We start from the raw sequence: 12,416 nt of genomic DNA on the forward strand, positions 1-12,416 counted from the left end.
ATGAGGGAGAGGAGACGACGGGATAGCGTCTGCGGCCCTGCGCTCCGCCCCCGCCGCCCTCGTCGCCTGTGGCCCTGGGCGCCGCCCCGGCCTGCGGCCTCCGGTGGCGCCGACGACTCCATCCGCCTCTACGACCTCCCCACTGTCGTCGAACTCTGCCCGCTCCTGGACCCCTCCGCCGCGGCCTCCGCGCTCCACCTCTACGACGCCGACGGCTTCGAGCTCCTCGCCACGCTCCGCACGTTCCCGCGCCGAGAGGCCGCCGAGGGGCCCACCGTGCACCCGTCAGGCCGCGTCGCGCTCGCCATGCTCAACCTCGTCACGGGACGACGCAGGTTCGTGTGTTGCCTCGAGCGCTCTGCGTCGACGGTCGCGTATGCTGAGGACTGCTTCATATTACTTCCTCTGGTATGTATGAGGTATATATGCTCAGAAGTCAGGTCTGTTGATTTGCAGGAGTTATGGAAAAACAAGTGAAGAACAAACTATGATGCAAGTTAATTGATGGTTCTCAATTCAAGTTAATTTATAATGCTGGATAAATTTGAACAATGATCTGGTATTCAGATGTCTGAGTGCTTTCCCAAAAGCTGCTTGCGCTTCGACATCATAACATAATCTGGTATTCAGATGTCTGAATGATTTCCCAAAAGCTTGATCTATGTAGTGTTGCCCTGCTTTGTGAAATCACCTAGTTGATCTCTGCAGCAACTGTCAAATATATGATTTTCCAAAAGCTGCTTCCCTAAAATTGACCAAATGTTATCTTTACAAGATAGTGCCGCGAGTTTTATCTCTCCGGTAATGCTGTGACACCGATAACGATAAGTCCTTGCATGCTCTGTACAATTGATTTTGCATGGACAGCTCTCTACAATAGACCAAAGTTTATGGAGCAGCTTGGTCTTCCATGATCAGAAACCCCAGCAAAAATCGCACTACAATTAATTTGCCCAATTTAGTTGTTTTGAAAAAATAGTCGTTGGAGAAATAACCGTTAAAAATATAGCCGTTACAAAAAATATAGTCGTTACAAATATATTGTTAGTTATAGAATACTATTAAAAAATAAGATAGAGAATATAGAGTGTGAAATATGGATATGCTGTTGGAGTGGTGGAGTATTATGGAGAAGTAATCTTTATAGATGGTAATCCATATGGGGATATAGATGATAAAATATGGATGTGCTGTTGGAGTTGCTCTAAGGCAGTAGCTAGCTATCATGTAGAGAGATACGGATCCGTGTCATCGTCATTGGATCTGGGAACCACTTGTTACTCCATGCAAGTACATTGTTCACCTGGGGGAACGTTTCCTTGGGATGTGGGGAGCCAAGAAAGCAAGACAAATTGCCCTAACCTGGGGGTGCAGAAATGATCGAGTCGTTTTCTGCCTCTAGAACTGTCCACACACGAAGTCAGAAATAGCTGGCTACCAGTATGGTCAATTTTCAAATTGTGTCCCTTAAGCCTTAGCGTCAGCAGATTGCGAGTGCCCTTTTACTTTTGCTGAATTTTATGGGCTGAACCTGCGTTTCTTTGGGTTATCTGAACTTCCAAGGATTCGTACATTTCACGCTGATGTCCGGTAGTTTGAAGTAGTGCTACTCTCCCTCCATTAACCAGCTGAACTCGTTTTTTTCTCAAAGTGAAAGCTGAGCACACGTTCTACATCTCTGCGACCAATACAGCTCACGGGTGCCTAACAGCATAATAAAATCTTAACGAAAAAAGGGGGAAGGCCCTTGCCATTCCGATCGGGCGTTATCTATCCACAGAAGACGCCCCCTCCGTTACTACAGTAGTAATTCTCACTCTCACACACCATTCAACGTGTCATGTTGCTAGTAAACGAGACAGCATCCATCCATCCAGCGATAAGAGCGGAGAGGAAGAAAAGAAAGGAAGATGAGCGGCTGCCTGTGCCTCCCCTGCTATAAAAAGGCGGCAGCTCCCAAGGAGGGCGGCAGCTCTGCAGCAGCAGCGAAGCCGTCGCCCATAGATTCCCTCACTTCGTCGCTCCTCCAGGACCAGAAGCCCACCCACCTTCCACCACCTCCTCCACCGTCCTTCAAGGTCCGTCTCCCTTCCCCATCTCCTCTTCCATACAGCACAGTAATCCCCATCCATCCATCCATCCATCCCTTTCTTGCCCCGTTTGCTATTGCTACCTAGATGCCGCTCCTACCTTTTTTTTTGTTGCAAAGCAGATCCCTGCATCCACCTTTAGATCACCTTTGTGCATGCTTTCTTGTGGCCTGTGGCAAGGAAGCCAAAATCTACATTACTCTCTCTCTCTCTCTCTCTCTCTCTCTCTCTCTCTCTCTCTCTCTCTCTCTCTCTCTCTCTCTCTCTCAAGAAATTTGCATGATGCATCAAGCGTATATTAGTTGATTGTAGATGAAACAGTGGTTGACCTTTGATTTGTGGTTCTTGCAGAGCATGGACGCCGTCGAGCGCTTGAAGAGCGGGTTCGACCAGTTCAAGGCCGATGTCTACGAGTAAGTTAATCCATCTACTTCTTCAGACTGGAGCCCCGTGTTCGATTTGGGATTTTGAGCGCGTCAATTGATCTTGTGTTCTTTTTTCCTGTTGGCAGCAAGAGGCCGGAGCTGTTCGAGCCGCTCAAAGCCGGCCAGGCCCCCAGGGTATGTACTACTGCCATCTCATCACCCTTGTATACAGTAGTAGCAGGTTTTTTGTTCGTCTCTAGTGGCTCCGGCTGGTTGCTCCGCGAAACATACTCTGGCGATGATCGTCAGAAATCTTGGAAGGCTCCGGGTGTGCACACAGAATTCGCGGGCCGAGGTCAAATAGGCAAAAAGAAACAACCTGTCCTAACTGCATGGCTTCAACCGATGCGGACAGCCTGTCGCCATTAGCGGCCAACTAGCCAGTAATCTGTTACAACTGGACAAATAGAAAATTACTAAAAGTCTTATCCTGCACAAGCTTCAACTGTGTAACAGTGCAGAGAAAGTTGGATGCTCTCTTGCGTAAGAACATCTATTTTAGTCATTTATCTTTCCCATCTAATATTTGTAATTTTATTGATTTTTTATCTATCTCATAATTTTTTGCACTACTTAATACAATATATTTTCGTTATTTATCTTTTTCATCTAATACTCATAATTTTATTAATTCTCTTATCTACCTCATAATTTTTTACACTACTTAATATAAATCTTAACTTAAATAAACGGTACTCATAAACTTCACTGCTCCCACCGGCCACCGCCATGCAACTGTAGTAGCACTAACATGCGTGCCGCAAGTGCACTCCCATGTGCATGCCATTCTGTGTGATTTGGCTTATAATATTGAGATGTCGCCGTCCCTATATAGGCTCACTCTGTAGATCATATGGATATAAGGAGCATATCTTTTCTCCCTTCTCGTTTCTAGTATAACCTGGCGTTTAGAATCTTGCAAGTACAGAGTTCTGGAGTATTTTTCTATGGAAAGAAATTCTGTGAGATCGGGTCTCACAGAAAGACCCTCATCTCTGCGTGACACGTATCCTGTACTTCTCTCACATATATTCAATCAGACCGTTGGATCCAGAACGAACGGCGTAGATCAGGGTCTCACGGAGGCCTTTCTGCAGAGGGTCTCATATAATTTTCTTCCTTTTTCTATTGGGGTTTTTCGCTGGCATCGCATGCACATGCACCTAATCCATGCATGACATAGCAGGTTCCCCCAAAAGTAGTCTAATTTGGCGTCTTGATCGATCTTGGAAAATAAATTAAGAACTAGTCTGCGACCTAGCTGTGCTGAGTTTCAAGGTTCAGACCTGTTCACAGTTGAAATCAGTCATGGTCGCTTCTGCATCATTACATTTGAACACCAACATCATATGGTGGTGGCTAGCCATTTCAGAAATCTCATCATTTTGATTTTTTGACTCTGCACGTATCGTACCCCACAAAAGAAACGTGAACTGCAAGCCTTCTTCGCTTATGAAACAGAACAGGAATGCAAGAAAAAGCCGTCTAGATAGCTGCGCCTAGCATTTCAGCATTCCGTGTCTGATGCATGGTCCAGCCATGATTGAGCACAGGCACTGTCATGTACTGTAGCAGCCTGTGGGGCACTGGTCCCTCGCCGAATTTTTCTTCATCGGTGCAAGTAGTTGGTTTGGACGTGTCATCTCCTCCCAACCCTTATCACAGTTAGGCGCATAAATGTTTTGGTCAAAACCTTTTGCTTGCTGTCCCAATCTCGCTTCTTGTCCAATTCCTGGCCTCCCAAGTGTGAGCTAATGCAAGGCAGAACAAGGTTCCGTTTGCTGTCGTAATCGGAGATGGTCGCAAAAGTGGGCCGAGTTCTTGTCACGCAGCTCGGCGGTGCTGATTTGGCAGTTTGGATCTTCGCTTTGCTTGCAAATCATTCCCCAGAGCCAGATCCGTGTACTCCACCGATCAGATTCGGAACCGATCTGCCTATCTACTTATCGATATGAGCCGTGGGGTGTCAAGTGTTACAGCAATATAATACTAACCAGGATCATTTTCGTCCTCATGGAGATTTGCTCGACTGATTGTTTTTGTTATTGGCCCGAATACAGTACATGGTGTTCGCCTGCGCCGACTCGCGCGTGTGCCCGTCGGTGACCCTCGGCCTGCAGCCCGGCGAGGCATTCACCATCCGCAACATCGCCAACATGGTCCCAGCTTACGACAAGGTACGCATATGTACGTGGACACTTTGGTTGACAGGGGTAATCTTGGCCGGTCGCCGCGGGGCATTCACTCACACGGTTTGCACGGACTCTCACTTGTCATCTGCAGAACCGGTACGCCGGCATTGGGTCCGCCATCGAGTACGCCGTCTGCGCCCTCAAGGTGGAGGTCATCGTGGTCATTGGCCACAGCCGCTGCGGCGGCATCAAGGCGCTCCTCTCGCTCCAGGACGGCGCACCCGACACCTTGTAAGCTACAGCTGAGAGATTCAGATTTCAGACAAGCTGAACTGGCTTCTCTTACATCGAGCACGTTTTTTACTCGGTCGAGCTCCTGTCTGTTTGATCGATCACTCAGCCACTTCGTTGAGGACTGGGTCAGGATCGGCTTCCCCGCCAAGAAGAAGGTTCAGACCGAGTGCGCCTCGCTGCCTTTCGACGGCCAATGCGATGTCTTGGAAAAGGTGCGCACAGTTTCTCTCTGCTCACATAGCACTAGCAATGGCAACCACTTGATATAAATCATTTGCTCCGTCCTGATCAAGTGAAGATCGATTTGCTAACGAGATGATTTCGGCCGATATCTGAATATTTTGCAGGAGGCCGTGAACGTGTCCCTCGAGAACCTCAAGTCCTACCCCTTCGTCAAGGAAGGGCTGGCGAACGGGACCCTCAAGCTGGTCGGCGGCCACTACGACTTCGTCTCCGGCAAGTTCGACACATGGGAGCTCTAAGCCACCCGTTAACAGAATATATATATACCATACACGTACAGATACCCTACCGCCCGAGCTATGTGAATGCATCCTCGAGTGCTCAATTACCGCTACGAAACGGATCGCCCGATGCGAATTGTAATAAGCAACAGAATTTTCTACTGCTATAATTTCTAACGCGGAGTTTCTATGCAATTTGTCATGCGTAATTTGGTCGCTTTTGTACGCGGTCAAAAGACGTCAGCTATAATCGTTTTAATAATATTTACCACGAAGCGTTTACCTTTTTACTACCTCTTGCTGTTATCTCTTTCGAAATCGGCATGGAAACAATTTTGAAAGGTACCGACCGTGTTTCTTAGGAATGTCGGAATTACCGACGCCTGCGAACGAGCTCACCAGCGGTTCGAGTCCTGCCCCTCGCATGCGGTCGAGCAAGATGTTAGATTTTTATAGTTGGTGCTTTAAGGTGAAATTTACTAAATTATAGTTGTGGGGAATAAACCAGTATAAGAATAATGATCGAAGATTACTATTCAGGTTCCTCCGAAGTCTTGATCTTCGAATCCTCAGTTAAAGGCTCGACCTCTGAAATTATCAGATCTCTTCACGGTACCTCTTTGTACCTGCAAAACTTTTCCTTGGCTTAGCTGGCTCGGTCTCCCGAAGTATCAGCCTCCCAAAAACCCGTTCTCCCAAAGCCTCGATCTCCCGAAGCTTCCGCCTCCTGAAGCATCAGCCTTCCAGAGTTCTACTTCCCAAAGTTTTCACCTCCCAGTTTCATGCATCTCGAAAGCTACAAAATGAGTCAGCAGACCTTAGGAAAGGTCTGCCAGAAAGGGAACACCAGTCGTGCTTTGCCTGCAAGAAAGTGATCGGCATTAAAAGTCTAGACTGATAGACGCCGCTCTGACACTTTGGCGTAATAGAGGTTATCCTGACACCTCTGACAGTGCGACACCGGGTCGTAATTGGCGACCGACTTGCCGCACTCCAAGGGGCAGGCACCATGATAGTTACCACGGTGAATATTTATCTCCACCGATAGGGTAGAAAGTAGTTATCCGGGATAAGATCCAGTAATTCGGTCAGATCTCAGATATTTATACATTATGATAACTTGCATGCCAAGCTACGCATGACCCTATAAATAAGGGATCATGGTCATCTGAGCAGCAGAGGACGGGGCAAGACAACGAAAAAGACACATATGTGAAAATACATCAAGTCACGCTGTGATACTCTTTCCAGAACAATCTATTTTTTATATCATCAATACATTCATGGTATTTCTTTATCTTAAACTTCGTCTCCAAACTTAAGTCTCCTACTTAAAACAAACTCTCGCCGTATTTAATAGGGATTCTTACTCTAACAATAATTTTCAATAAAAAGTAGTAGCAAATAACTAAGTCTTTTTAGAAATTACCGAGGTCTGCTTTCACCTGTGGTCCTGATGCATGTTCCTCCAAAACCGCTATAAGATTGGATCCTACGAAAGACCGTCTTCCCTATAATGACACGTATCTTCTACTTTTTTTTTTTAGTCTAACCGTTGAATCAGAGAATGTGTGGTAAGATCAAAATTTTATAGAAATCCTTCATAGAAAAGTGTTATAAAATAAATTTTCGTGGTGGTGACTCCGTTAAAAGGGGAAATAAGTTTGGGAAGGGTGCGATTGGGGGCGGTGAATTTGGGAGGGGAGGCGAGAAGCGGGGGATTCTTGGGGAGACGCCGCGGCCGACGGATTGGGGAGCCTCGGAGATCAGACGACTAGATGAAGGCGAACGTTTCAATCTGGACTGGTTCGCCGCTTCCCATCCATTCACCCAGCTACACGAGCGGAGAGAGGGGAGGAGGAAAAGACGATCGAGCCTGCCCTCCCCTGCTATAAAAAGCGCCCCACCCCATGGACGGGGCAGCTAGCTCTACGCGAAGCCCGTGCACAGAGACAGAGTTCCCCTCTCCACCAATCCTCCAGAACCAGAAGTCAACCCACCCTCCTCCTCTACCGTACAACGGTGCAAGGTCCCTCCTCCATCCTCCACACAGCAATTTCCATCCATCCATGCATCGATCCGTCTTCTTTTCCTCTCTTGGCTCGCCGCTTCCAACTAGCGGGCTGCAGCCTCACCTTTTTTCTTTCGCTGTTGCAAAGCAGCTCCCTGCATCCACTTTAGATCACCTTTGTGCATGCTTTTCTTGCGGCATGTGGGCAAGGAAGCCAAATTTTGCATGCTGATGTTCTCTCTCTCCACGCGCACACGCGAAATTTGCTGATGCGTCAAGATTAATATGTTCTTGTTGTGGATGGCAAGGCCGTTGACCTTTGGTGTATTGTTCTTGCAGGCCATGGACGCCGTCGAGCGCTTGAAGAGCGGGTTTGACAAGTTCAAGGCCGATGTCTACGAGTAAGGCCTGTGTTTTGTTCGTGCTGTTTAGTTTGGATTTGGGTGCAGGTATTGATGCTGCGATCTCTTTCTTGTTGGCAGCACGAAGCCGGAGCTGTTCGAGCCGCTCAAGGCCAGCCAGTCCCCCCGGGTATGTACTGTCCTGTCATCCGATCACCCTTGTATAGTAGTAGCGTAAATGCTCCCGCCGGTTGTTCCGTGAATCCTTTTCTTCTTTTCTTTTTTGTGGGCAGTTGTTCCGTGACCCTTGTGTGTTCATCAGAAAATCCTCGAAGCTTTAGCCACAAACTGCATAGAGTAAATTTGGGTTTCGTGGGGATCTGGGCAACACCTTGGCCCTCAACTTTACGTTACGAGAGTAGTCTATGACTTTGCATCAGTGGTACTAATAGACGTATTCAATTTCTTTTGTTGAATGGGACACACTTTTTGAGTAGAAAGATATTGAAAAGAAAATTTGACTTTTCTAACATTTGTATTGAATTTTAAGTTATATTTCGTATGTTTAAATTTTTTTTATCGAATTAGATATTTGAATCGTATAGAATTCCGACATTCGTATTCATATCGAGTAATACTGCTTGGCATAGACCAGTTCACTAGTACTTGCACTAATCGGGAATCAAGCATGGATCCCCATTTGCAGGCAACCCTGCCGTGTTCATCCGGCGTCCCAGATGTGCAACTCCAGGTACAATCTGGCCCGGGTGTGCACACGGCATGTCAGCGTTTGCGGGTCGTGATCAAAGTAGACAAAAGGGGGAAATTTTTGTCCTAGTCACATGACTTCATACTTCGGGGTGACAGCTTGTCGCCATTAGCGGCCGATTAGAAAATAATCGGTTGGACTAAAGAATAGCATTAGAAGTGCATTCCATGTTGCGATTTGGCTTTTGATTATTGAGATGTCGCGGTCCATAGTTGGTTACATGGTTTGGACGTCTCCTCATACACGCTCGTGGAAGTTAGGCGCATATAAAAGTGGCTAAACCTTTTCGCTTTAGCCTTTAGAGCACTGCGTCTTTGCATCTATTTTTACTCCGATCCGATAAATATAAATCTTGTTGGGTCGGCATTAAAAACCCTTGACATCTTAAATTCCGCTAGTCTGGTTTTAAAGACACTCGGCGGTAGAGCTTCTCTGAAGCTCTCAGTCTCTAGACTCTCTATAGAAGCCGCTGACTCCCGGAGCTTTGGGGAAGAGACTAACACCCTTCAGAAAGATCAGCAAGATGGAAGCCTACCGGCCGTCACTTGTCTGCCACGAAATGATCGACATTTAATACTTGTTTTAATTGGTGGCCGACCTAACTCTCTGGCAGGGCCAACATCGTAGTCGACGATCGACCAAGTATTGCAGCTAGCTGTTACTGTTACGGTTAGATGATGTCATCATAGTAAAGTTAAAGGTTTACTTAGATCTGAGCCATGCTTTATAAAGTTAGCATTATGTCTTGGTTGTATAGTGATAACATATATCTCTATTTCTATAGAGGTATATGTTTGAACATTTACACTCTAAAATATAATATAAATACTAACTATAGGTATATGTTGTCATAGACAGATTTTTTTTTTTTACTTCAGATATTTATTCTCCTCAACTTCTTTTCTAAACTTTAGTTATTACAACGAGTAGGCTCTAGCCGAGCTTATCCCTTGAAGACATATTTTCTTCCCCGAACAAGTCTATATCAGCAGTACCAAAAGGCTGAAACCGGCTGAAGCTGGCTCTGCTGGCAGGCCCGCTCGCGCACGACTCCGACAACAAAACGACAATGCAGTTTGTGGCCACAAGAGAGACAGCTCGCGGACGATGCCTTCCCATTTTCCTGTGATAGGCACCGTTCCTTTTGGGGAAGGAATTAAGAACGTTTTCTTGACAAATTTTGAATCAAACAACAAAAGTTTCAGCGAACACATTTTTACAGAAAATTTGCGAAAACTTCAAAAAAAAAAGTTAGTGAAAAGCTTTCTCAGAAAAAACTTGGCAAAACTTTTCCCGCAAAATTGCAAAAACTTCTCACATAAAAAATCGCGGAATTTGTTTGCCAAAATACGAGAAGAGAGTAGAAAGTGTTAGAGGATTTTTTTAAAAAAAATATTTTGGAAAAAACTTCTCAGCCCAAAAAGTTTTGCTATTTTTTTTTTGGGTGGTAAGGTTAGGGATACTCATCGGCGATGGCGACGGAGAAGGCAGCGGGGGTCTCCCGGCACCGCGGAGGCGCAACCTTCCCCGGCAGCGGCGCCATCTGCTGCTCGCAGAGAGAGAGAGCATGGCGAATGCCCCTTGCTGGCCTCCAGTCACTCGGCAGCGATGGCCTCCCTGGCTGGTGGGCGGATTTGATGGGGAGGAAGAAGATCTGATGGGGAGCGAGAGTTAGGCCATCTTCAGCAGATACTCTAAAAATTCATCCCTTATAACACTATTACGGTATCCCCTATTTTTTTCATCTCCAGCAGCTACCCTATTTCCTACCTTCTACTACTTTTCATCACTCCTCAGACCCACGGTCATACGTAGCTACAGTAATACGGGTCCTTATTTCCGGCCGCAACTTTGCCGGCTCTCTCTCCTCTCCCGCTTCCCTGTTCATGCTGATACCGAAGCTGCTGGAGGCAGTTGCCGCAGCCAACGATCGGCAAAGGACAGCCACAGTCTTCGGCACAGTAGAATACGGCGAGGAAACCGATTTAGAGACCAAGGTAGAGCGATGGGGAAGCGGAACGGATAGGAAACGGCGAAGTGTGAAATAATGCATGCCGGAACAAGGTTCCATTTCCTATCCATGGTCAATGCTAAATCTCGTGGACCTGCCACGGGAACCTGTTTCCTGGTGCCTGGCCATCGATCTTGTCCTCCTTGTCCCTGTGGTAAGAAGAGGCCGGCTGAGAACAAGATGGTCAGGTCGAACTTAGCAGCCTTAGTATCGCAAAGTAATGTCCTGGAGTACTCGCAGGCAAATCCAGATACAGAACCGTGCATGTACCCCACCGATCAGGACAGGATCGATCTGCCCACCTCCTTATCGATAGCGCCGTGGGGTGTAAAGCGTTCTAATCCGGCTGCTGATCGTCGTCCCTACTGTGGTTGGGTGGATGCAGTACATGGTGTTCGCCTGCGCCGACTCCCGCGTGTGCCCGTCGGTGACCCTGGGTCTGCAGCCCGGTGAGGCCTTCACTGTCCGCAACATCGCCAGCATGGTCCCAGCCTACGACAAGGTACATTCGTCATCTCGTCTGGTAATTTTGGCTGTCGCCGTCGCCGGCAGCATCGACTCCACTTACGTGGTCGGTTGTCAACTGCAGACCCGGTACGCCGGCGTCGGGTCCGCCATCGAGTACGCCGTCTGCGCGCTCAAGGTGGAGGCCATCGTGGTCATTGGCCACAGCCGCTGCGGCGGCATCAAGGCGCTCCTCTCGCTCCAGGACGGCGCGCCCGACACCTTGTAAGCCACAGCTGAAAGTTTCAGACACAGGGTTGGGAAAAAAAAACAAGTCATGTTTTTGACTCGAGTATGTTCTCTGTTGGTTCGATGATGCACTCAGCCACTTCGTGGAGGACTGGGTCAGGATCGGCTGCCCCGCTAAGAAGAAGGTGCAGGACGAGCACGCCACAGTTCCTTTCGCTGACCAATGCTCCATCTTGGAAAAGGTACGCGCGATTTCTCTTTGATCATATGGTACTAGCTGTGCGAATTAACTGGCAATTAGTTCATCCAGGCCGCCATTTGGTCTTCCCTGACAAATGCACGGACCGATCTGCTGACGGAGTACCTGTTGGATTTCTGAATATTCTGCAGGAGGCCGTGAACGTGTCCCTCGAGAACCTCAAGACCTATCCGTTCGTCATGGAAGGGCTGGGGAAGGGCACCCTCAAGCTCGTCGGCGCCCACTACGACTTCGTCTCCGGCAAGTTCGAGACCTGGGAGCCGTAAGTGGTCAGCCAGCTGCTAACTCCTACACGACTAAACCATACATACAAATATGCACCCGATCGATGTGAATGCGTGGAGTGCTTATTTTCCACTGATGTGAGTTGTAATAAGCAATAGTATTATATATAATATACGATGCATAATTTTATCGCCTTGTGGTGGAAAGACATCGGCTATAATCTTTTAAATAATATTATCACAAAGAGTTTACCATTTATACTACTTCTTGCTGCTCTCTATCTTCTTGTCTCTCTGAAATGCTGATGGCTTTCACGATGGAGCATAATTTGTCCTCTGAAGGAGAAGAACTGTTATGGCGTACTATATTTATAAGTCTCCGAAGGTTAGGCTTCAATTCATAAGTCCACGATGAATCATGATTTCCTTTGGATGTAGTCGCCAACATTGCAATCCTTCTTTATTGAATAAAGTCATAAATCTCTTGCGGTTTGTCCTGAAAAATATCCTTATTGTTAGCTGCCTTGTTTAGAGAACACTGAACAACTGTATGTATATTTTGCAGATTTGCTTACTGTAGTTCATGTCTACGCACATCCATAAGTTGTAACTCACAGTGTTAGCTTGCAATTATGTATTTATGGACGTAAAGTTGTAATTGATCTACCGAACAAGTTGTAACTAACAGTGTTTCGAGTTGTAA

The 12,416-nt window shown here is 47.0% G+C and overlaps 2 protein-coding genes across 2 annotated transcripts; both read left to right on the forward strand.

Annotated features, from left to right (window-relative positions):
• Nucleotides 1–1,111, forward strand: LOC133905238 (uncharacterized). Its single transcript, XM_062346973.1, has 2 exons — nt 1–335; nt 457–1,111. The coding sequence occupies exons 1-2, from the start codon at nt 1–3 to the stop codon at nt 503–505; spliced, it is 384 nt and encodes a 127-aa protein (XP_062202957.1). The 3' UTR covers nt 506–1,111.
• A 739-nt stretch (nt 1,112–1,850) lies between these two features.
• LOC133908350 (carbonic anhydrase, chloroplastic-like) lies at nt 1,851–11,977 on the forward strand. Its single transcript, XM_062350334.1, has 13 exons — nt 1,851–2,078; nt 2,442–2,503; nt 2,602–2,650; nt 4,576–4,692; nt 4,799–4,938; nt 5,048–5,153; nt 5,289–5,416; nt 7,725–7,817; nt 7,899–7,947; nt 10,923–11,039; nt 11,127–11,266; nt 11,367–11,472; nt 11,621–11,977. Exons 1-13 carry the CDS (start codon nt 1,911–1,913, stop codon nt 11,753–11,755), a joined length of 1,410 nt encoding a protein of 469 aa, XP_062206318.1. The 5' UTR covers nt 1,851–1,910; the 3' UTR covers nt 11,756–11,977.
• The last annotated feature ends 439 nt before the right edge of the window (nt 11,978–12,416 follow it).

This window comes from Phragmites australis, chromosome 2, assembly GCF_958298935.1.
Source record: "Phragmites australis chromosome 2, lpPhrAust1.1, whole genome shotgun sequence".
NCBI lineage: Eukaryota > Viridiplantae > Streptophyta > Magnoliopsida > Poales > Poaceae > Phragmites > Phragmites australis.